This window comes from Tachyglossus aculeatus, chromosome 4, assembly GCF_015852505.1.
Source record: "Tachyglossus aculeatus isolate mTacAcu1 chromosome 4, mTacAcu1.pri, whole genome shotgun sequence".
Classification (NCBI taxonomy): Eukaryota; Metazoa; Chordata; class Mammalia; order Monotremata; family Tachyglossidae; genus Tachyglossus; species Tachyglossus aculeatus.
In genome coordinates this window covers 112,336,110-112,361,757 of record NC_052069.1, presented here as the reverse complement: position 1 = coordinate 112,361,757, position 25,648 = coordinate 112,336,110, and the positions used below count along the sequence as shown (strand labels likewise).

The 25,648-nt window shown below is 44.6% G+C and overlaps 1 protein-coding gene across 2 annotated transcripts in view; it reads right to left on the bottom strand.

Annotated features, from left to right (window-relative positions):
- The window catches only part of DDX31 (DEAD-box helicase 31), a 91,974-nt gene continuing 66,326 nt past the window's right edge, over positions 1–25,648 (bottom strand). For both annotated transcript variants that reach the window (XM_038745373.1, XM_038745375.1), the window contains exons 20-21: positions 24,166–24,346; positions 1–373 (exon numbers count right to left, since the gene is read on the bottom strand). In XM_038745373.1, the coding sequence (XP_038601301.1) occupies positions 226–373; positions 24,166–24,346 (329 nt within the window). In that variant the 3' untranslated portion in view covers positions 1–225. The remainder of the gene's footprint in view (positions 374–24,165; positions 24,347–25,648) is intronic.

Here is a 25,648-nt window from a genome sequence, read left to right as displayed (position 1 = left end):
TGCATATAAATAACTCACATTTATTTTTAACAGAAATCTTCTGATAAGAATAAGGCATTTATCAATTCAGCACCCCCGGGGCCTCCAAGAGGCTCAGTCCTCAGAAAACTCACTGTCCCACAAGCATATCTTCCGGAGTTTTCAGGCTTTCAAGAACCCAGAGTTGTTAGGTGGTTGATTTTTTTTCTTTTTCCCTCTCCCACAGCAAAGGTTGCAAACTCTAGTTCAGCTCTGCAATTTCTGGTTGTTGGGTTTTCCGTGTTTGTTTTGCTTTTTGACCTTGGTGACGCCGGTTTCCATTCCACTTGAGTATTCCGAACGCAAGATTTCAGCGAGTCGGTGTTTATTCTTGGTCTTCTTATGAAGGTCAGGTCTGGGAGGACAGTAACCAAAAGCGGGGGAAAAGAAAGAGAAACTTTATATTTCTTTCATTTGGAGAGAGGATGATTCTTGGCAATGAAACTGACATTTTTGTATTAACGGGACTACAATCCCTTCAAAAGCGCTTGTTTTGATATTCTGTGTACCACAAGATTAGTTGCGGCTCTGATGGATTTTCCTAACGGTGGCAAAATCTCACAGCATTTTAAAAAGTGAGGCTTTGTTCTGTACTGTTCTGGAAAGCAAAACAACTAAAAAAAAAAATCCCAAAACAACCAGAAGCCTTCTGTCGGCAAATGAGGTGTATGATACAGCAGTTTTCTAAAGGATGGGGCGGGAAAAGCACCTTAAAATCCAACATCAACAAATAATCAAAATACCGGAACAGCAACTGCACTAACCCCAATGTGGCTAAAAATCAGCTCCCCCTGCCAGGAATCCACAGACAGTAATAAGGACTCGAGCTCTCCAGAGACAAATGTCTGACTGGTATTCTGAACGGATCATTCCATGGTCCAGACTGTCGTGAGAATTAGTTAGCAGGCACTTCTTCAGCTGGGGGAGAAGGCTTTTTTTAAATCTTTCAGCCACTGCAGAACCAAACCCAGGGTGCACAAGGGTGGGTTGATTTGTTTCTGAATGAGAAGCAGTGAGGCCTAATGGATAGCTTTTGTTTCCTAAAGAACCTATTCCAGTAGCTGAAATATAAAATATTTTATCATTATTTACATAATAATTTTTCCTGTATTTGACTGAATTTATGCACATCTCCTCCGGTGGTCTTTTGATCAGTTAACCAGGTGATCCCCCTTTGAAAACAGCTCTTACACTTCAGAAGCTAAAGTGGCTCATCCTCTTGACCATAACCTCGTTATGGGCAGGGAATGTGTCTGTTTCTATTGTTGTGTCATAGTCTCCAAAGCACTTAGTTCAGTGCGCTGCACACTGTAAGTGCTCAATAAATATAACTGATTGATTGAGTCAGAAGGACCTGGGTTCTAATCCAGCTCCTCCACTTGTCTGCTGTGTGACCTTGGGCAACTCACTTAACTTCTCTGTGCCTCAGTCACCTCACCTGTAAAATGGGGATTAACACTGGGAACGCCTGTGTGGGTCAGGAACTGTATCTTGTATCTACTCCAGCACTTAGTACAGTGCCTGGCACATAGTAAGTGCTTAACAAATACCATTAAAAAAAGCTGGGCTATGCCTGCATTCCTCATTATGGGCCAGCTGGACTAGAGAGCAACCTTCACCCAGCTGCAACCTTCCCAAAACAATTTTAGCTTCTCAATGTAGGAGCTGTTTTCAAAGGGGGATCACCTGGATAACTGATCAGAGGATCACCAGAGGAGATGTACATAAATTCAGTCAAATAGAGGAAAAATGATTATGTAAATCACAAGATAAAATATTTTATATTTCAGATACTGGAATAGGTTCTTTAGGAAGCAAAAACTAAAAAAGAAAACATTCACTATCAATAAACAAGCATAAACTGGTGTGGGCTTATCATCAACACACCATGGACGAACCCTAATGGAGAGCAACCTCTAATGAAACCTTACTGAGGCATTCCACATGGTTTTAGAGTGAAATACACATTGCCTCCGAGGAGTTTCCAATGTATCAGTGAAAAGCAGCATAGCCTAATGGATAGCTCACAGGCCCGGGAGTCAGAAGGACCTGGGTTCTAATCCCACCTCCGCCACTTGTCTGCTGTGTGAGGTTGGGCAAATCACTTAACTACTCTGTGCCTCGGGTTCCCTCATCTGTAAAATAGGGACTGAGACCATAAGCCCCATGGTGGGACAGAGTCTGTGCCCAACCTGATTACCTTTTATCTACCCCAGCGCTTAGAACAGTGCTTGACAAATACGAAGTGCTTAACAAATACCATCATTATTAGTATTATTAGTACTAGGATGGCCAAGTGAACATGCAGTCCTGATCCTTATATACCCATGTACAAATATGGACATGCATCAATCTAGAGAGGGCAATAATAATAATAATAATGATATTTGTTAAGCATTTGCTATGTGCCAGGCACTATTCTAAGCCCTGGGGTAGATACAAGATAATTGGGTTGGCCCAGTCCCTCTCCCAAGGCAAGCAGTGGGGAAAAAAGAGGCATTTCTCTGGATAATTTAGATTAAAAAAAGAAAGTATCCCCCCCAGGGATAATTCAGTGAAATGCTTGCTTGATTTCTGGCCTCAGCTACCCACTGTTTTGTCTAGGGAGACCAGGCCAAACACACCTATGGGGTGGAAGGTCCTGGTGAGAGTCTGACTTGTGGGTCAAGGTCTGGAAAGAATTTGGATTCAGGTTTGATACTGTTACTAGAAAATCCCTTCCCCAAACCTTGTAATCTCTTCTCTGGTTTAAACTGCATCTGCCCACCTGATGTAGTGAGAAGAGTGACATGGAAAATGGTAACTCTTTACTTAGTAGAAGATGGTCTTTAATAAATTACCTTTTCTGGGCTCTATTTTCCTTCCTACTCCTGAGTTTTGGACAGTCGGTTCTCCCTCTCCTGTGATCCCCTTCGGAGGGACAATACTGGTTCTGTTCTGGTGCCTCGGCCTCCTGTACTCTCTGTATACAGTGCCCTGATTTGCGGACCAGGTTGCGAGAGGGTTGATTTGTGATTTGGAAGAGGCAGGAGACAGGCCCGGCAGTTAAGAAACCTTAACTTGTTCCAAACTGATGGCTGCCAGTTCTATGTACTTGCAGTTTATTTTTAGTCAGGTTATATGACAGACAGAGTGAAAGGGTTCTGACAGGAAGGAATGCTTTTCCTTCCCCCTTGTTCGAAGCCAGGGGCTCACATTCCGTATAATTTTAAATGTAACACGCTGGGTCTCAAAATATGCAAAACATCAGTCAAAATCTCCTCTCCAGTGTAATCTCCTGCACCTCAATGATCTCTCCTGCCACTGCTAAAAGAAAATAAATAAATATAATATTATTTGGGTGATTAATACACCAAATGCCTACAGAAATGCCTTGGGCTGTGTTGCCACCAAGTTTTCCAGCCAAGGACACTGGGACGGTGTGAACTTTTCTTCTTTGACATGGAGCCCAGGGAGAGTCAAGGGTTTTGAAAACTCTATCTTGGATCCCCTGCCACAAGTAGCTAGTTCTTGTTTACACTGCACGCCTACTGTATGCCAAGCACTGTGCTAGGGTCGGTACAAAATAATCAGATCAGACACAGTCCCTGTCCCACGTGGGATTCAGGATCTAAGTTAGAAGGACCTGGGTTCTAATCCCGGCTCCACCACCTGTCTGCTGTGTGACCGTGGACAAGTCACTTAACTTCTCTGGGCCTCGGTTCCCTCATCTGTAAAATAGGGATTAAGACTGTGACCCCCTTGTGGGACAGGGAACTGCATTCAACCTGATTAGCTTGTATCTATCCCAGCACTTAGAACAGTGCTTGGCACATAGTAAGTGCTTAGCAAATACTATCCTCATCATTAGTATTATCATCCCCACTCTTCAGTTGAGGAAACTGAGGCACAGAGAGGTTGAGTGGCTTGCCTGAAGTCATCCAGAAGGAGGAGCTGGGATTAGAATCTGGGCCTGCTGATTCTCAGTCCCAGTGATCTCTCCCTCTAGACTGTAAACTCGTTGTAGGCAGGGAATGGTCTGTTAATTGTTATACTGTATTCTCCCAAGTGCTTAGTACACTGCTCTGCACATGGTAAGTGCTCAGTAAATAGGATTGAATGAATGGCTGAATGAATGAACTCAAGCTACACTGACAGCTTCTCATCAGCCCAGGGAATCAGTCCCCTCTCAGACAATTGAGAAGAGGGAATAGGGAGGGCCTAGAAGGAAGAGGAATCACAGGTAAGGGAGTGTTGGGGCTACGATCCCAGCATCAATCAATCAATCAATCGTATTTATTGAGCTCTTACTGTGTGCAGAGCACTGTACTAAGCGCTTGGGAAGTACAAGTTGGCAACATATAGAGACAGTCCCTACCCAACAGTGGGCTCACAGTCTAAAAGGGGGAGACAGAGAACAAAACCAAACATACTAACAAAATAAAATAAATAGAATAGATATGTACAAGTAAAATACATAAATAGAGTAATAAATATGTCCAAACATATATACATATATACACGTGCTATGGGGAAGGGAAGGAGGTAAGATGAGGGGGATGGAGAGGGGGACGAGGGGGAGAGGAAGGAAGTGGCTCAGTGTGGGAAGGTCTCCTGGAGGAGGTGAGCTCTCAGTAGGGCCTTGAAGGGAGGAAGAGAGCTAGCTTGGCAGATGGGCAGAGGGAGGGCATTCCAGGTCTGGGGGATGACATGGGGTGGGGGTCGATGGCGGGACAGGCGAGAACGAGCAACCGTGAGGAGATTAGCAGCAGAGGAGTGGAGGGTGCGGGGTGGGCTGGAGAAGGAGAGGAGGGAGGTGAGGTAGGAGGGGGCGAGGTGATGGACAGCCTTGAAGCCGAGGGTGAGGAGTTTCTACCTTACGCGCAGATTGATTGGTAGCCACTGGAGATTTTTGAGGAGGGGCGTAACATGCCCAGAGCATTTCTGGACAAAGACAATCCGGGCAGCAGCATGAAGTATGGATTGAAGTGGGGAGAGACAGGAGGATGGGAGATCAGAGAGAAGGCTGATACAGTAGTCCAGACGGGATAGGATGAGAGCTTGAACGAGCAAGGTAGCGGTTTGGATGGAGAGGAAAGGGCGGATCTTGGCAATGTTGCGGAGCTGAGACCGGCAGGTTTTGGTGACGGCTTGGATGTGAGGGGTGAATGAGAGAGCGGAGTCGAGGATGACACCAAGGTTGCGGGCTTGTGAGATGGGAAGGATGGTAGTGCCGTCAAAAGAGATGGGAAAGTCAGGGAGAGGGAAGGGTTTGGGAGGGAAGACAAGGAGTTCAGTCTTGGACATGGACAGGCATCAACTCACCTGTGCCTCAAGCCTCTCCATTCCCAGATGTCTAAGGCTAAGCACACTGCTGCCTTGGTGGCAGACAACATGGATTTAAAGACAGGTCGCCTGCCCTCTTCATGGCTACAACTGAAACCCATCTTGGGCATTTTTTAGAGTGGTTTACAATTTCCAGTCTAGCCCGGCCATTTTTATCTTCCTCTGTGAAATGTACAGAGGAATCTGCATGGATGCAGGCTCTGACTCAGGGCATCCTGTCTGTCCACAGAGTAGAGAGGGAGGAGGCTGGGGGAAATGGGGAAGGAAATATGTGTGTGATCAAATTCCTGGCTGTGACTTTGGTTTTTTCTCTTTCTCAGAGGGATAAGTTCAGTGTCAGCCAACTGAGGATTTGCTCTTCTCGAGGCCCAAAGAGGGTCACTTCCGTAGGAATATAGCCAGCTTGTGTGACTCTGGAATATGGAGAAGCAGCGTGGCCTAGCGGAAAGAGCACGGGCCTGGGGGTCTGAGGAACTGGATTCTAATCCTGGCTCTCCTGATTGCTTGCTATGTGACCTTGGGCAAGTCACTTCATTTCTCTGTACTTCAGTTCTCCTATTCTCCTCCTATTGAGATTGTGAGCCCCATGCGGGACAGGGACTGTTTCCAGCCTAACTTCTATCTACCCAGTGCTTAGAACAGTGTTTGACATATAGTAAATGCTTAACAAATACCATTAAAAAGCATAACCAAATCGAAGCAAAACAAAACAAAACCCAACTTGTTGCCTTTCCTTTCCCAGTGTGAGGGCCTTTCTGGTGATCCAAGGCATAAGGCAGATAGGGAAAAGAAGACATTTTCCAAACCATAATGTCCCGTGGCCACTTGGAGGCTAGTTCCCACCTGTTGGCTACCCTGAACCCACTAGAGTCTTCCGCTGACCAACTGGGTTTCCAAGCATCCGTAGCAGTAATCTGGGGGTTACCGGGGCAACAGATCAGTTAATCTAATTACAGGGAACGCCACTGCAGCTAAGGGTGAGTAAATCCATTGGTTGTTACCAGGCTGGATTTGAGCTCAGCGGGGAGACTCATTTTCCTCTTTAACTACCAATCAGGTGAAATTACAGTCCAATTAGAAAATCAATACACCCTGCTATGGTGAACAGCAGAATGGGGGTGGTTATGAAGTCGGTCAGTTTGTGACTCAGAGGAAAGGACGATTCTATAACAGACCCTCTGCTGCTGGCAGGCCCCACATGGAGAGTGGTGATTGGTTTTATTTTTTTAAAAAGCCAGGGTTCTTGGCTCAGTGTTAACTAGCTCATGGGTTATTCTTCAAAGGAAGTTGTGGAATTTGGAACGGAGAATTGAAAATCTAAACTGAACCCTATTCTGGAAATGATGGGAAGAGTTTTCATTTGTTTCTGCAGAGATTACAATTCTCCCACCCTCTCCTGCTTTTTTACGTGAAAACTAAACTCTTTGAGGGCTACTGAAATCTGATAAAGTGTTATTTTTCAAATCTGAAACACCCATCTTGTAAACAACCTATCCAGGTACAAGGCTAGGCCCAAGGGATCCTTCGTATGAAATCACACCAAGTGGGGAGGGGAAGAATCCTTACTTAAAAGTATGATTCTAGATAGCCTGGTGATGGCTGAAATTTTTTTCTGTCCCATCCCCACTTCCCCTTTTCCCCAATTCCCCCCACCTTCCTCCAGCCCCCCAGCTCCTACAGAGGAAGAAAAGGAAGTGATGTTTGAACAGGGTTTGGGTGAGTTCCGATTACAGAAGGAGAAACAAACTACTCCAGGGAGAATTTGACAAGCGGTCCCTCTGGTACAACAAAGTAGTTCAGGTAAAGTCTCCACTAGCGTGGGAAGACAATTTAACTGGCTGATGGGGAGCATGTTAGCAAACCCTTTGAACCTTTAGGGAAAGAAGGGAGAGAGGGAAATTATGGTCCTTTGACCTTTGGGTTCTATTTTGGGATCAAAATACGGAGTGGGTAGTAAATCCCTTGAGTATTAACCAAACAAAGCAAAAGAACTATGCTCTCATTCAATCAACTGCCAAATCTTGCTGGCTTTTCCTACACAACAGCTTCTGGATCTTCCTCTCCTTCACCATCCAAACAGCTACCAAGTTGGCCCTTCCTCTAATTATTCCGTGGCTACACTGCTTTATCAGCCTCCTCATGGCCTTCCAGACTCCAGCCTCACCCCCAATCGATATTATACATTGCAGCATGGCCTAGTGGAAAGAGCCCAGGCCTGGGAGTAGGAGGACCTGGGTTCTAATCCTGGCTCTACCACTTACCTGCTGTGTGACCTTGGGTATGTCACTTCACTTCTCTGTTTCTCAGTTCCCTCATCTGCAAAATGAGGATTCAATATCTGTTCTCCCTTCTACTTAGAATGTGAGCCCCTTGTGTGACCTGATTATCTTGTGTCTTCCTCAGTGCTTAGTACAGTGTTTGGCACATAGTAAGTGCTTAACAAGTACTAAAATTATTATTATTATTGTTACTGCTACACAGATGACCTTGAAACATGCTTGGCTTTTATGGCACCTCTCCTCCAAACCCTCCAATGGCTTCCTTTCTTCATATCAAACTAAACTAATAGCCTTCACAATTAGCTTCAAGGTTTTCCATCAACTTGCCCCGCCCCCTGCCACCTATCTGCTTACTTCACCCACTGTTCTCCAGCACACTTTTTGCTCCTCCTAAGCAAACTTTCTAATTGTACCTCGGTTTTGACTATACCCACCATGGTCTCCTTGCTCATGCCTGGCCTGGAACTCCTCAAATCCAATGGACCAATCAATTACTCAATCAACTAATGGTATTTATTGGATGTTTTTACTGCATACAAAAAACTGTACTAAGTGCTTAGGAGAGTACAATAAAGTAGGCAGAGATAATCCTTGTCCTTCTGGAGCTTACAATCTAGCGACAGAGACAGGCATTAAAATAAACTACAGGTAGGGGGAGGAAACAGAGTAAAAGGATGTATATATATGTATATAAAATAGCTGAGGCAGAATGGACTCAAGTGTCTAGGTGACACAAGAAGGGAGGGAAAATGGGGTGGGGAGATGAGAAATTAATTAGGCAAGGCTCCCTGGGGAAGATATTATTTTATTAGGGCTTTGAAGATGGGGAGAGTTAAGATGATGATGATGGTATTTGTTATGTGCTTTGTGAGCCCGATGTTAGGTAGGGACTGTTCTATTTGCTGCCAAATTCTACTTTCCAAGCACTTTGTACAGTGCTCTGCACACAGTAAGTACTCACAAGCAAATTGGGTTGGGCAAAGTTCCTGTTCCAGGAGGTAACTGAGGCCCAGAGAAGTGAAGTGACTTGTCCAAGGTCATACAGCAGACAAGTGGCAGAGCCGGGACTAGAACCCAGGTCCTTCTGAGTCCCAGGCCCATGCTCTATCTATAGTAAGCACTTAAAAAGTACTATTATTATTATTATTATCCAACACGCTAACTGGTTACCCTGAATTTGCAAAATTTACAGAACCTTGTGCCTCTTGTTCCTTTCCCAAGTGCTAATTTGGAAGACCGCCATCTTCTATGCTTCATTAGGCAGAAGGAATGGTAAACTCTATGTTACCAAGACGGCACCCCGAAAAGCACATCCTCCTACCTAATGCCCAGGCTCAAATTCAACTGGCCTTTATATTCAATAAGGTCTCCAGCTATTCCCAAGAGAAGGTGGTAGGGTTCTTCTTCTTTGTTGCCAGTTGTGACTGCTAGGCTGAAAGAGCACCCAGGTGTGGGATGAGCTTTGGGTCATGGTGAAATCTCTCTAATCACCTCATTAGCAGGGTGGGGATGAAGGTGTGGGTGTGTGCAATCAGGGTGGAAAGCTTGTAATTGCTTAGTGTCAGCTGGAAAAAGCCACTGGTAGGAACAAGAGGCCAGGTGTAACCACCTGCATGTGCCCACCTGTAATTAAACCACATCCAGCCGGAAAGGGGACCCCCACAGCACCTGGCTGGCTGTCAGAGGGAATGGAAGGAAAGAAAACCAAGGAAAACAGGATTGACTTCAGGCTTTACAAATGGAGAAATACTCAACTGGAGCAAATGGAGTAAGTGGTGTGGTCTAGGGGATACAGCAAGGGCCTGAGAGTCCAAAGGACCTGGGTTCTAATTCTGATTTTGCTACTTGTTTGCTGTGTGACCCTGGACAATAATAATAGTAACTATGGTATCCTTTAAGTGCTTTACTATGTGCTGTGCACATAGTAAACGCTGGCCTAGATGCAAGCAAATCGGGTTGGACTCAGACCCTGTCCCACATGGGGCTCACAGTCTCAATCCCCATTTTCCAGATGAGGTAACTGAGGCCCAGAGAAGTGAAGTGACTTGACCAAGGTCACAGAGCAGACAAGTAGTGGAGCTGGAATCAGAACCCATTCATTCATTCAATCGTATTTATTGAGCACTTACTGTGTGCAGAACACTGTACTAAGCGCTTGGATGAACTTCTGACTTCCAGGCCTGTGCTCTCTATTCACTACATCATTCAAGTCACTTAGCTTCTCTGTGCCTCAACTCAGTCATCTGTGAAATGGGGATTAAGGGCGTGAGAGACCCCTGTGGAACAGGAACTGTGTTGAACCTGATTATCTTTTATCTACCCAAGTGTTTAGAAGAGTGCCTAGCACATAGTAAGTGCTTAACAAATACCACAAAAACAAACAACAACAAAAAAGTTACTCCTAGACAGAAGATCCCACAAGGGACACCTGCTTTGGGTCGCAGACTGAGTCTAACTGGCACTGACGTATGTGTTGAGAAGATCCAGCCAATTTCCAAAGGGCTTTTCTTCCTAGCCCCTGACTGGAGGGCAGAGTTCTCCTATGTGCAAGGACCACAATTTGAAGTTAATTTTGTGGCCTAGTTTTCCACATTTCGGTTTCTCAATCGATTAATGGTATTTCCTGAGCAACCCCTGAGTATAAAACACTGTCCTAGATGCTTGGGGAGAATACAACAGAAGCAAGACACAAAGTCCCTGCCCTCAAGGAACTGATTATTTAATGGGCAAGAGTGACAAAATGCATTCACTAATAATGGGTGCAGGAGGGGAAGAATAAGATTGTAAAAGGTAAACAGTATAAATAACAGAATAAAATTTACTATCAGAATGGTTTTACTTGGTTAAGAGTCCAAAGGTATAAAAACAAACGGCAACCTCTTCCAAAATAATGGGGAAGGCAAGAATTGGGCCCCTGAAGATTATACTTACAGTTTTCCTATTTTTCTGTTTTTCTATTATGCTAATCCACGAGCAGTTCCGACTACTGTTTCTTAGTCTTTTTTGGTTGAAGTTGGGTTTCTGGCCTGAAGAGGAAGTTGGTGGCTACCGAAGCTTCCTCCTCTCTAATTATTACGATCTGACCTATTATCTCCATTTAGGAGGTCAGGCAGCTCTAGCCAGTAGCTCTGACATGCCAATCAATCAGCAGGGGTTGCTGATTGAGACATCCTTCCAGGCCAAGGGCATGAAATCCCAATTCTTCCCTGACCTTGACCACCCACGGAATGCCACAGATCTCTAAGCTGACATCTCCCACTTCCTTCCCTCAGGGTTCCAGGACTGAAGCAGCATGGCCTAGTGGAAAGAGCCCAGGCTGGGAGTCAAAGGCCCAGGGTTTTAATCCCAGCTTCTCCATTTACCTGCTGTGTGATCTTGGGCAAGTCACTTAACTTCTCTGTGCCTCACTTCCTTCTCCATTCTATGTACTCTTTGCGCCCCATGTAGGACCCTATTATCCTGGATCTACCCCAGCACTTAGTATAGTTCTTGTAAGAGCTTAACAAGTACCACAATTATTCTTCTATTGAAAACATCCTGCAACACTCACCACATGGAAAGTTTCACCCAAGGACATTCCTAAATTGGGAGAGGGATACATACATCTTATTAAAGGGGACAAACTGCCACAGCACCGCTGATCAGGCAGGTAAAAAAATTAAATCCAAGACCACCTTTCATCACTACATTCGTTGTCATTTGCTTGAAGTTTTGTTGTTGCTCAGCTCTTTCTGAAGGGAAAAAAAAACTGGTTCTAATCTACCCTCTTCTGAGTGACGTGACCCCCGGCAAGCCAATACCCATGAATAAAGGATTGTTGCACCTTTTCACCCTTTGTTTCTAGCTTCAGTGCGAAAAGTTATGCGGTGTGATCTTGCCTCCCTCTCCTGTAGGACACAATCCTTGAGATTTCCAGAGGATTTCCAACAAGATTGAAGAACATCAAGTTGTGCCATTTGTCTGGAGACTCAATCAATTAATCAATGGTATTTATTGGACACTTACTGTGTGCAGAGCACTGTATTCACCAGCAGGTTTGGAGAGAGACTACCCAGTGAGGGTTTATTTATCCAAATGCGTGTCTTAAAACTGGTTAAACCATCCATCTCTTTGACAGTGATTCTAATAGCTACTTCCACTCGGAGGTTGAAATTATGCCACAAGACTGGGGGATCTGTGGGCCAAGGCTGTTAGAACACCTGCTTTTTCTATGTTTAATGGAGGTAGCACCATCTGCAGGAAATGGAACCCAGTTTTGGGGAAGGAATTCATCAGAAGAGCCATGTTTCTTTAGACACTTCAACAGATGGCCTCTGGCTGAGGTTGTTGGTCACTGCACCTGCTTACTCAGGAAGACTGAGGAAAAACTTCCTCAATTCTATTGTTCCCATGGAGTCGGGTAAGCAGAGCTGTCTTTGTAGACCACTGTATTGGTCCACTTGAATAATACTTTAAATATTCAAGAGGCTTGACATAAGAAACCTACTAGTCATCTTGCTCTAGTATCCTGAAATTGTGAGATTGAAAAGGCAAGCGATTTCAAGACTTCCTCCTGGAAACATCTCAGCATCTACCCCTTGCTAGGTTACCCGATGACTTTTCTGGTAGGAAACTCCTCTAAAGGTGAAGGGGTGGAGACGGAATGTAGCCTCGAGCAAAGGGCACAGGCCTTGGGGTCAGAGGACCTGGGTTCTAATCCTGACTGTGCCACTTGTCTGCTGTGTCACTTCGCTTCTCTGTGCCTCAGCTACTTCATCATAAAATGGGGATTAAGACTGTGAGCCCCACATGGAACATGGACTGTATTCAATCTGATTATTTTGTATCTACCCCAGAGTTTAGTACGGTGCCTGGCACATAGTAAGGGCTTAACAAATACCATTTAAATAATAAAACCCCAAAACAACCACCAACAAACTCAGATGACAGAAACCTCCAGCAGCCTTCATGGGATACTCTTCCTATAATAGATGCACTTCCATTTACAAGGTGGCATGGAGAACTTAGAGATGGTTCAGAGGAGTTTCAGAGATGGTAGGAGGCTTGGGGATGACACACAGTTAAAAGAACTCAATTCCTGCAAGTAGTGGGTTCTCCACATTGGAGACAATGTACTGTGCTGGAGAGGTGATTGGGCTTACTCAGGAATGACACCGTTCACAGTTTTTAATATTCCTTCTGTAAGGACTGTGAAAACCTAAACGTTTTACCATGTGAGGATATGGTCTCATCTTTACCCGTGATAGGAAAAGAGATGGTGGTGGGTGAATGCAGTCATGCCGGGAGTCAAGGGGCTGAACTTGATAGCTTTCTGACATCCTTTTGAGCCTAAGGATTCTAAGACGCATGAACAGGGCTACTAATGGGCTGGGGAGGGCATTCAATGGTTAATGTGCTGGAGAAAAAAGTAATTTTTACTGTGAGTGGTGAGCAAGTGGCTGGGTAGTGCCATTGTTATCCCTTAGCTTTCGTTACTCCACGGGCCAAAGTATCTTCCTATATTACTGTTTGGTTACTACACATTGGCCTCTGTAGCCCAAATGTTGTTTTTCCACTACCACCACCTTTCATTTTGGGAACTTTCTGCCTTTCCCAAGTGGGACTTCATCCATTCTCTGATCTCACATTTGGCCCAATTTGTCTTTTTATAGACCGATGAGTGGATCCATCAAACTGAGAGAAATCTCTCAATGGGCTCTCGCCCAGGTTTGTCTTCAGCTAATTAAGTGATATTAAGGAGGTTGTAAATGCCACATAAAAATTGGCAGGGAAGCTGCTCCTAATGATTAGATTATTGCTTTACAGGGAGATCCAGCTGCAGCTTCTTAATGCTATTTTTAGGGGGAGTTGGAGTGGCATTTTCAAGGTTGTCACCCAAAAAGGGAAAAGTTCAAAGGTGGCTAATAAAAAGGTTAGAACATTTCCAAGTTAACACCCTACCCTTTAAAAAAATTCTTGCAAGTATGGGGGAGGCAGGAGAGAACCACCGATCCACAGGAAAGAGTTCTTTGCAGCATATACCCTGATTTTCCAAAGAGATTTATAACAGCTGGCTGCTTTTTATTAATTCCAAACGAAAGAGCTTCCTAGGTGAATAAGTCCAATATTGGCACTGCTTGGCTCATTCTTTGAAGTAGGAGCTATAGTGGAGGAGAAGAGTCAAGGAAAAGGCTTTTCACCTAATGGAATACCTAACTAACCCATGTACAATGTTGGGGAGAAAAAGGATGGCAGAAGTCAGAAGGAATCCCAGTGAGAGGCAGCCGCTACACAAATACTGTGAGGAGGGAATCAGCCTCACTAAAAGTCTGGCTTCATGTGGGTTACACCCTCTGAAGAGAAAAAGACTGGTCCTGAATATAGGCTAGAAGGGACAGAGGTCTAGAAAGCAGCAGAATTATCTCAAGAAACTAGCATGGCAACATAATTTTTTTTAAAGACATAATGACAGTGATCATGTAAGACTATTTTCTAGAGGACGTCAGACGAATAAAAAAATAAAAAAGTCATGTCCCCCATGGCACCTCTACCATTCATTCATTCGTTCAATTGTATTTATTGAGTGCTTACTGTATGCAGAGCACTGTATTAAGCGCTTGGGAAGTACAAGCTGGCAACATATAGAGATGGTCCCTACCCAACAGCAGGTTCACAGTCAAGAAGGGGACTGTTTACTGGATCTACATTCTACTTATTGTTTATACTTGCCCAGAGATCATGCAAGTAACAGCTTTAATTCCACGACCTAACCTGCTGTTTTTCTTTTTTCTAAAGAAAACAGATTCCCCTAGAGGACCCAACAGCTGGCTTCTTTAAAAACTATGGTGAAAAAATAGGATGTTGGGAGAATGGGTTGAAGTTGTTTCTTAGGAATTGACAGGTATCAAAATAATCACATTTCACCTACATGGAGCACCATTTTCAGGGATGGATGTTGCCAATAAACCACTTGATTGCCCCCTCACATTATTAAATACCTATTTACATGTGGCATGGGAATTTGAGTGCTTTTAGGTTGGAAACTTAGAAGAAAAAGCCCAAGTTTTGATCAAAGTGACTATCTTGGAATTACTACTAAGTCCTGGGATAGAGAAACAGCGTGGCCTAGTGGAAAGAGCATGGGCCTGGGAGTTGGAGGACCTGGGTTTTAATCCTGGATCTGCCACTTGTCAGCTCTGTGACCTTGGGAAAGTCACTTAACTTCTCTGTGTCTCAGTTACCCCATCTGTAAAATGGAGATTAAATCCTATTCTCCCCTATTTAGACTGTGAGCCCTATGTGGGAGAGAGATTGTGCTCAACCTGCGTAACTTGTTTCTACCTCAGTGCTTAGAACAGTGCTTGATACACAATAAGCACATAATTATATTACTACTAATAATAATGAAAGAAATTGGAGCTCACTTTCAAAATTTAGAAGGAAGGTAAGCAGACACCACTCTTCCAATAGTGAGCGAAGGAAAAAAGTTTTTAAAAAAGGAACAGAAGCAAAGTTTCCTTTGTCATTTCATGAAAACCCTTAATGAGATTAACCTGGCTTTTATTCTTCTTTTCAGTTAGTTTTTGGGTTGAAAAACTCACTACTTTGTTTACTGTGCAGCAGGTGATGGGCAGGGATTTGGCTTGTGGTCGGCTGAAAAGGTATCAGATGTTTGTATACAAAATAGAACTACTCGAGGACAACTGATACTGGTTGGAATCACAGGGTAAACATGATAAAAAGGGGAAGAAGAGAGTGTAAAGAATGCAAGTGGTATTATTTTATCCCTCTGCGAATAAAAGGAGAAACTCTTTCTTTTCCTCGACAGATGGATTTCAGAAGAGTCACTTCAGGCCGGAACAATAATTGTTGCCACCGCCTAACTCCTGATCTTGTGGGGTTTAAGGGACTTTTCTCCGCAGCCCTTGCAAAGCAAGAAACTGGCATTTGTTCGAGCCCCGGACGAGGTGTGGAAAATCTGTCAGGTTTTCTCGGCCGCTTCCACTCGGCCACGATTATACGGTCCGACAGCAGATTAGCTCCGAAGTCACTCTTACCCTAGGAGCGACAACACTTTCCCCAAATAAAAAGTTGCCCACTGTATCCTGAGAGCCCGTCTATGACATAGAGGGGGAGGAGGAGCTGGGGGAGAGGCTGGGAAGGCGGGGGGAATGCCTTCAAAAGAGGCACATAACAACGGGAAAAGTAGCTGTAACAGAATAGCAACATGGAAAGAACAGAGAGCCGCATTGTCAGGAGCTGAGTAATCCTGTGACACGCTGCTGTCACTCATCACGAGGATCCCTGCCGAGCCAGCGAGACATCAAAGCCCGCCCCATACCATCTTACATGCTCTTTATCGGCTAATCAGCCTATTCTTTCCTAAATAAAGCCCTGTTAAATCCCCTGCTCACAAGGGTATACCCGTCCTGTTGCCCATCTGCTTGCGAGGGTCAGCTGAAGCAGGAGGCGAAGGATTGTTCTCTCCCTGGTGGCTTCTCAAGGTAAGGACAATGAGGTCCCTAATTCTCCCTTCTGAGCCTCCCCTCTTCCCACCCTCATTTTCCAGGGGTCTGGGTAGGAGTTGAAGACATCCCAATCCTATGAATTGTGATTTTGATTAGCACTTGATAATGAAACTCACAAGTGCAGTGTAGGTTGGCCACTCACTAAAAAGGCTGGCTGTGGGTTGCTTTTTTTTTTTTTGGGTGGGGGGGGGAGAAAGCAAATCAATCAATCAATGGTGTTTATTGAGCACTTACTATGGGCAGAGTTCTGTACTAAGAGTTTGGGAGAGTAATAATACTAACAATTATGGTACTTGTTAAGCGCTTACTATGTGCCAAGCACTGTTCTAAATGCTGATAATAATTATGGTATTTGTTAAGCACTGACTATGTGGGAGGCACTATTCTAAGCGCTGGGGTAGATACAAGCAAATCAGGTTGGACACAGTCCCTGTCCCATGTGGGGTTCACAGTCTCAATCCCCATTTTACAGATGAGGGAACTGAGGCACTGAGAAGTTAAGTGACTTCCCAAAGTCACATGGCAGACAAGTGGCAGAGCCAGGATTAGAACCATGATCTTCTGAGTCCCTGGCCCGTGCTCTATCAAGTACGCCATGCTGCTTCCACAGAATTAGCAAATACGTTCCCTTCCCATCATGAGCTTAAAGAAACACATTTATTATCAATTAGACTTCGTAGGGCTACTTAGTCTTCCATTGTTTTATGCCCCATTTTAAATACGGTAAAACTGAGGCCACAGTTCCCCAACCAGTCAGGAAGCCCCAGGGGTTAACTAGGTACGAAACTGAAGGAGCCTTCTGCTAATATTGAACTCAAGACACTAGACTGAAGGCATACAAAGTGCTGCCATTGCTCTCTGGTTGTCATCAGGCTGTAAGCTCATAGAGGGCAGGAAACATGTGCCAACTCTGTTATACTGTACACTCCCGAGTGCTCTGCACATAGTAAGCACTCAATAAATAGCCCGATTGATTGATTGCTGGGTGAGGATGAAGCAGGATATGCTGGCCTGGATTCCTGACACATCGCCACTTGAGTAGCTACTGTTTTCTCTTCAGAGTCACTGACGTTTCAAGGCAGCCACTTCTATGATCTAAGTGATATCATTTCACTTCTAAGCCTCAATTTATTTCTGTGAAAAATGGGGAGATTAATGTCCAAGACTCTTGAGAAAAGAGAGAGGACAATTTAAAAGAGCTGACAGTTTATAATCAGGAGACCAGATCATTTACCACATAGGAGGCAGAAAGAGAAAAGTGCTGGGTTGGAAGCCACAAGACCTACTTTCTAGTCCTGAGCCAGTCACTGACCTGCTTTTTTACTAATAATAATGATCAATCAATGGTATTTATTGGGTGCATACTGTGTGCAGAGCACTGTACTAAGCACTTGGGAGAGTACGATACAGTAGAGTTGGTAGCTGGGTTCCCTGTCCACAACAAGCTTACATAATAAAGATAATAACAATAATAATGGTAAGTGTTAAACACTGTGTGTCAAGCACTGTACCAAGTGATTGGGTAGATACAAGATCACCAGTGCGGACACAGTCCCTATCCCACACAGGATTCACAGGCTATATTTAGGGATAGGGACTGTGTCTGATCTGATTAATCTGTATATTTATCCCACAGCTTCGATCAGTGGTTGGCACAGAGTAAGCGCTTAACAAATACCACAATTATTAACAGGAGGGAGCACAGATATTTAACTCCCATTTTAAAGATGGGGAAACTGAGGCCCAGAGAAGTGAAGTGACTTGCCCAAGGTCACACAGCAGACAGGTGGTAGAGTTAGGATTAGAAGCCAGGTCCTCTGACTCCCAGGACTGTTTTCTTTTCACTAGGCCTTAACGTCTTAATTTAACTATTCCTTAACTCCTCTGTCACTTCAGGTTCCTCATTAAAAATCCTTACTCCACCTTACCTCCCAAATTATAAAGGACAAAAAAGGTAACTGTGGAATATGAAATCACTCCATAATTTGAAGGTCCACCACCTAGTAATGAAGCCCCGCTAGAACGTAAGCTTTTGTGGTCAGGAAATGTGTCAACCAACTCTGTTGTACTGTACTCTCCTAATCAATCAACAATGGTATTTACTGAGTGCTTACTATGTGCTGATCACTGTACTAAGCACTTGGGAGAGTGCAATATAGCAGAGTTAGCAGACGTTCCCTGTCCACAGTGAGTTTACAGTCTACAGGGGGAGGCGGACATTAATGTAAGAATTTATATAATTTAAAGCTCTCTCAAGAGCTTAGAACAGTGTTCTGCACACAGTAAGTGCTCAATAAATACCACTGATGATGATGAAGACAGTCACCCAGTCACTGGCAGTCACCCAGCCTGGCTGCAGACATCAACCCCCTTTGGTCACTTCTAGATGTCACCAACATGGTGAGAGAAACAGAGCAGAGTTCCACCCACTTCCTTGGAGGCAGGTAAAAATAAAGCTTCTGGCAGAGACATGATTAGAAAGGCTCCTGCAACACTGATTTATATGACTCTGTTACAGCAATTGAATGGATTTAATGAAAATAAAGGAATTCCCCAAATTCAGAAATTGAAAATGCCCACAGGGTTAGTCTGCCTCTTTTTTTTTCTCTCTCTCTCTCTCTCTCTCTCTCTCTCTCTCGAAAGTGAAAGAAGCAAAGATTCAGGTCACAACTGTATCCTACTCCCTGATCTAGGATCCCTAGCATGTTAAGTCAGGCTACCTTAGCTGTCTTCCAGAGATACCAGTTACTGGCAGGCAGATGGGGTAATCGAAACAGGCTGAAGGGAAGTAGGTTGAGAACATCTTGGTGGACAAGCTGGATAGACGTTACAGCACATTTGTGTTTGCACATGTGGCACAGTGTGGCCTTTGTCAACAATGCCCAGAGGGCCAGCGGAGAAAGGCTTTTAGTGGCAACTGGCATTTATACAGCTGGAGGAATGACACGCTATGTTCTAGGAACTCGAGGATTTTATTTGGGAATCTGTTTCAGTGAAAAGTATTCACTCCCCCTAAAAACTGGTCTAGGGACCAGGGCAGACTCACAACAGCATGACGTTGTGGTGAAACAGTATCATGGTGGTTGACAGAAACCTCTTGGAGAAGCTCTGTTAAAGCATGTTCCGTTGCCGCGATCTTTTTGTGATTGGTTTCAAGGCTCTCCACCAATGATTCCCATTTCTCATCTTACAAATCGGCTCTCTTCACCTGCTACCTCTCCTCCTAACTGTACCTTGCACCTGATCCAAGAGAAGCAGCATCGCTCAGTGGAAAGAGCGTGGGCTTAGCAGTCAGAGGTCATGGGTTCTAATCCTGATTCCACCAAATGTCTGCTGTGTAACCTTGGGAAAGTCACTTCACTTCTCTGAGCCTCAGTTCCCCCATCTGGAAAATGGGGATGAAGACTGTGAGCCCCACGTGGGACAACCTGATGACCTTGTATCACCCCAGTGCTTAGAACAGTGCTTGGCACATAGTAAGCATTTAACAAATGCCATCATCATCCTCTCCCCACACTACTCAGTTGTGCCCTGTGGAACTCCCATCTCTCCCCTAAATCCACCAGACCACAGCTCTCCCTACCTTCATAGCCCTCCTAAAATCCCCCTTTCTCCAGCAAACCATCTCCAATTTATTCCCAGAACCTTAGATCATATCACCCCAACAACTACCCCATCACTTATGAATTTATACCCTTCTTTAGCACAGTGTTATATATGTATATTTCAGTTGTACATTTGATTATTTCTGAATCTAGTAGCTGTAATTGTTTTGTGAAGGTTTCTTGTAGGCTAGGAATGGGTCTGCTACATCATGCCTCTGCTACACTTTTCCACATCAATCAGTCCGGTAATGGTATTTGCGGCTTGCTGGGTGCAGAAAAGTGTACTAAACTTTTGGGAAGGTAAAATACAGAGTTGGTATAGACGTGATCCCTGCTCACAAGGTTCCAGTTTACAGTGGGGAGACAAACATTAGAAATGACTCCGGAGAGGGGAAATAGAGTATAAGAATATGTACCTTAGTAATGTGGAGCATGCTTAATCCAGTGTATTTTTTTTAAATGGTATCTATTAAGCACTTATTATGTGTCAAGCACTGTTCTAAGCACTAGGGTAGATACAGGTTAATCAGGTTGGAACACAGTCCCTGTCCCACACGGGGCTCACAGTCAGGGTTACTCAGCAGTGAGTGAGCAGGTTGGCAGTGGAGAAGTAAAGTGTGCGGGCTAGGTTGTAGTAAGAAATTGGGGAGATAAGGTAAAAGGGGACAAGGTGATTAAGTGCTTTAAGGCCTATTTTAAGGAGTTTCTGTTTGCAGAGAATCAATCAATCAATCAATCGTATTTATTGAGCGCTTACTATGTGCAGAGCACTGTACTAAGCGCTTGGGAAGTACAAATTGGCAACACATAGAGACAGTCCCTACCCAACAGTGGGCTCACAGTCTAAAAGGGGGAGACAGAGAACAGAACCAAACATACCAACAAAATAAAATAAATAGGATAGAAATGTACAAGTAAAATAAATAAATAAATAAATGAATAGAGTAATAAATATGTACAACCATATATACATATATACAGGTGCTGTGGGGAAGGGAAGGAGGTAAGATGGGATGGAGAGGGGGACGAGGGGGAGAGGAAGGAAGGGGCTCAGTCTGGGAAGGCCTCCTGGAGGAGGTGAGCTCTCAGCAGGGCCTTGAAGGGAGGAAGAGAGCTAGCTTGGCGGAGGGGCAGAGGGAGGGCATTCCAGGCCCGGGGGATGACGTGGGCCGGGGGTCGACGGCGGGACAGGCGAGAACGAGGTACAGTGAGGAGATTAGCGGTGGAGGAGCGGAGGGTGCGGGCTGGGCTGTAGAAGGAGAGAAGGGAGGTGAGGTAGGAGGGCACGAGGTGATGGAGAGCCTTGAAGCCCAGGGTGAGGAGTTTCTGCCTGATGCGCAGATTGATTGGTAGCCACTGGAGAGAAGGATGGGCAACCCTGGAAGTTCTTGAGGGATGGAGAAACATGGACTGATAGCTGTTCTCAAGAGGACGTCTCCTGTCTGCTCTCTAAATCTACTGTTCCCTCTGACCTCATTCCCTTTCAGCTAAAAGCACTTACTCTCACTCTACTCTCCTCCCTTAGCCCTACCTTCAATCTCTCACTTTTGAATGGCTCCTTCCCTGCCACCTTCAAAAATGTCCAAGTCTCCTTCATGATAAAAATGCCTTCTCTGGATTCCACTGCCACCCTCCAGCTACTGGCCTGTCTCCCTACTCACATTCCTGTCCAAATTTCTTGAAGAGGTTGTGGTCAACTGCTGCCTTTCTCTCCAACCCTCTTCTTGATCTACTGTAAAATCAGGTTTATGACCTCTTTGTTCTACTGAGAGTGCACTCTCCAAAATCACCAATGATCACCTCATAGCCAGATTCAATAGGTTCTGTCCCAATCTTCCTTACCACCTCTGCCGCCTTGGACACCATATTCATTCATTCAACCGTATTTATTGAGCGCTTACCCATAGACCACTTCCTCGTCCTTCAAATATTTCAAACCTTGCTTTCACCAACAAGATATTCACTTGGTTTTCCTCTTAGCTCATGGACCATTCCTTTGAAGTCTTTTTCTCTGGTTCCTCTTCCTCCTCCCATCCCCGAAATTTGGGTGTCCTACAAAATTCTGTTCTCCGTCCCCTTCTCTTCTTACTCTATACATACTCTATTGGAGAGCTTCTCTGCTCACATGTCTTTCTAACTCACCTTCCAACTGCATCTCACTCCTGACTCTCCCACTTCCAACTACTCCCTCATCACCTCCAAATCCACCAGACCACAGCTGTCAAAAACCCTCCCAAAATAATAATTGCAGTATTTGTTAAGCACTTACTTGTGCCAGGCACTGTACTAAGCGCTTGGGTGGATGCAGGCTAATCAGGCTGGACTCAGTACGTCCCACATAAGGTTTACAGTCTTAATCCCCATTTTACAGATCAGGGAATGAGGCACAGAGAAGTGAAGTGACTTGCCCAAGGTCATATAGCAGACAAGTGGTAGAGCTGGGTTTCGAACCCAAGCCCTTCTGACTTTCAGGCCTGTGCTTTATCCACTAGACCATGCTGCTTCTCCTTCCAGAAGCATTCCCTGATTAATTCACATCTCCCCAGTGGCATCACCCTACCACCTATCCTTAGTATTTATGCACTTTATTTCTATCCTCAGCATTCACATACATGTATTTTTATTTATAGGTCATTTGTCCATTCAATTATTGAATCAGTTATCCTCTGATATAGTCGCACAAATTCCTGATAAGTCCTTATTCTTCCTCCTGCTTTCACTTTTTGTTTTTGCTCCCCTCCTCCAACGAAAGTGCAAGCTTGTCAAGTGCAGGGAATGTATGTCTGGTTACTAGAGAAGCAGCGTGGCTCAGTGGAAAGAGCACGGGCTTTGGAGTCAGAGGTCATGGGTTCAAATCCCAGCTCTGCCAAATGTCAGCTGCGTGACTTTGGGCAAGTCACAACTTCTCTGTGCCTCAGTTACCTCATCTGTAAAATGGGGATTAAGACTGTGAGCCCCCTGTGGGACAACCTGATCACCTTGGAACCTCCCCAGCGCTTAGAACAGTGCTTTGCACATAGTAAGTGCTTAATAAATGCCATCATTATTATTATTATTATTACTGTACTCTCCCAAGTGCTTAGTAAGTTGATGAGCACTCAGTTGGAGTGCAATAAATACTGATGTAACCAAACAAGAAAACTCCAGTACACTTGTTGGAAGTTAAGAACATGGACTGATACTCTGCTGCAAGAGTCTTAAATAATAATACTAATAATAATAATAATGGCATTTATTAAGTGCTTACTACGTGCAAAGCATTGTTCTAAGCATTGGGGAGGTTACAAGGTGATCAGGTTGTCCCACGGGGGGCTCACAGTCTTAATCCCCATTTTACAGATGAGGGAACTGAGGCACAGAGAAGTTAACTGACTTGCCCAAAGTCACACAGCTGACAATTGGCGGAGCCGGAATTTGAACCCATGACCTCTGACTCCCAAGCCCGTGCTCTTTCCATTGAGTCACACTGCTTCTCAGGTCTTAGTGTGGACCTGAGCCTAGCAGGTCTTTGCTCCTGTGGGTGCCATTCAGAATCACGGTTATTCTTTTTGACTCTCTACTGAATGTTTATTGGTCACAGAGTACTGCATTAATCACTAGGGAGAGAGGTAACATGGCCTAGTGCAAAGAGCATGGAGCTTTGCAGTCAGAAGACCTGCATTCTAATCCCACTCTGCCATTGTTTGCTGTGTGCAGGTTACCTAACTTCTCTGTGTTTCAGTTACCTCATCTGTAAAATGGGGATTAAGACAGTCCCATGTGGGACAGGAACTGTATCCAACCTGATTAGCTTGAATCTATCCAGCACTTAGTACAGTGCCTGGCACATACTAAGTGCTTAACAAATATCATTAAAAAAATAGAATTGGTAGATATGATCCATGCTGACAAGGAGCTCACAGTCTACGGGGGAAAGAGACATTAACCACGGATTTAAGTGAATCCAGTCAGATTCTGCTAATAATCTCTACAGCAATTAAAGGTGGAAGTGTTTATACTGAAGAAAAAGGGGTAGAACACCACACACCCATTGCCAAGCTTGCCCTGATCTCACTTCCCAATGGGTTTGAGCATGGGACTGGGAATGAGAGGACTTGGGTTGTAGTCCTAGCTCAGCCCCCTGCCTGATGTGTGATCTTAGGCAAGTCCCTTCATTCTTCTGTGCTTCAGTTTTCTAAAGCACTGCAAAAATGGGGATTCAATACCCACTGCCACCATACTCAGACTGAGAGCCCCACAGGCGGGCAAAGACTGTGTCCAATGTCCAATCTGCATATACTGTATCTACCCCCAGTGTTTAGTATAATGATTGGCACATAGAAAGAACCAAATATTATTATTATATTATTATTTCTTGGCTGCATTAGTTTCTGTCCTGTTTTCCATTTGGAGGTGGGGAAAAAGCCCCTGGCTAGGACAGGCATCTCTTACCTTTTCAGTTTCAATTTCTTTTTCTTTTCTAGGTTTCCAGATGTGGAGGCACTTAGATTCTGGGGTGCATCTCTCAGCCCAAAGCTTTTGGCCACGTGTCCGAGGTGAAGGGATTTGACATGAAAGATGTGCTTCAGGTTCTTGGGATAGGTGGCATAGGCTCGGATGAAGGATTGCAGAGCTGAAAAGAGAAATGGGATATCAAATTTGAAGACTCAGCATGGCTCTTTGCCTGTTTCAACTAACTTGGCTTTCAAGACAAAAATCAGTGACCACTGGGGCTGGAGAGGGCATCAGAATGAGAGAGCTTGTGCCGAGAGTGGGAACAAGCAGAAAGAGGACGATTCAAAACTGAGAATGAAAAGCAAGAATAAACGTAAAACTGCATTCAAAAACTCCATACCGACCAAAATTCTCACTCCAGGATGGGGTTAGCCCCACTTTACAGAGAGGCAGCATAGCCTCGTGGACACAGCATGGACCTGGGAATCAGAAGGTTTTGGGTTCTAATCCTAGCTCCACCACTTGTCTGCTCTGTGACTTTGGGCAAATCACTTTTCTGGGCCTCAGTTACCTCATCTGTAAAATAGCAATTAAGACTGTGAACCTGATGTGTGACAGGGGTTGTGCCCAACCCAATTTGCTTGTATTCCACCACCCCTCCTTACCCAGTGCTTAGTACAGTGCCTGGCACATAGTAAGTGCTTAACAAATACCACAATTATCATTACTATTAACTAGAAAAACTGAGGTAAAGAGGAGATAAGAAGCTTGTTTAAGATGATGTAACCAGACTGCTGCCGAACCAGATGTAGAATCCAGGATTCCTGAACTCCATTTCTTAGTTAGGAGGCTCTACTTCTTTTCTGGGAATCACCCAGTGGGAATCTTACCCTCTGAATATCCTGCACTAATAGTGAGGATTAAGTATATGCCTTTTTCGCTCTGCAAGAAGGAAGGAACTGTTCTGAATAGCTGTCCTCTGGAAAGAGATCTTCCCCACTTTCAGCCCCCAAACAGCCCCAGTCTCCCAGTGCCAGCCTGCCCCTGCCCTCTATGACAAGAGAGAACATTAAACATCAACCTCCCCTGCCCTTGTTCACTGAGCCACTGGACTGGCAAGTTTGCCCACAGCTTAAGCCTAATCTCTTGGCAGCATTGGGAGATTGGCGTTTATGAACAGTAATAAAAAGTGTCATTTTAGCAGATCAGTTCTTGGAAGGATCCTGGGAATCCATCAAAGCTCTATTTACCGAGTAAAGTGAACTTCTTTTTCTCAATCGATGAGAAATAACCAAGGCAACTCTCCTATACTCACCCCTCACTTCCACCCTCGTGGCCCGTTTTTAATAACTGGAGACAAGAGTTTCCTGGATTTTTTTTTTTACCATTTCTAATGTTCTATGTCCCTGGAGAGACAGGAAGCTGGAGAACATGGTTCCTTGCTGGGGTCCTCATGGTCAGGTCTATACAGTCACGATTA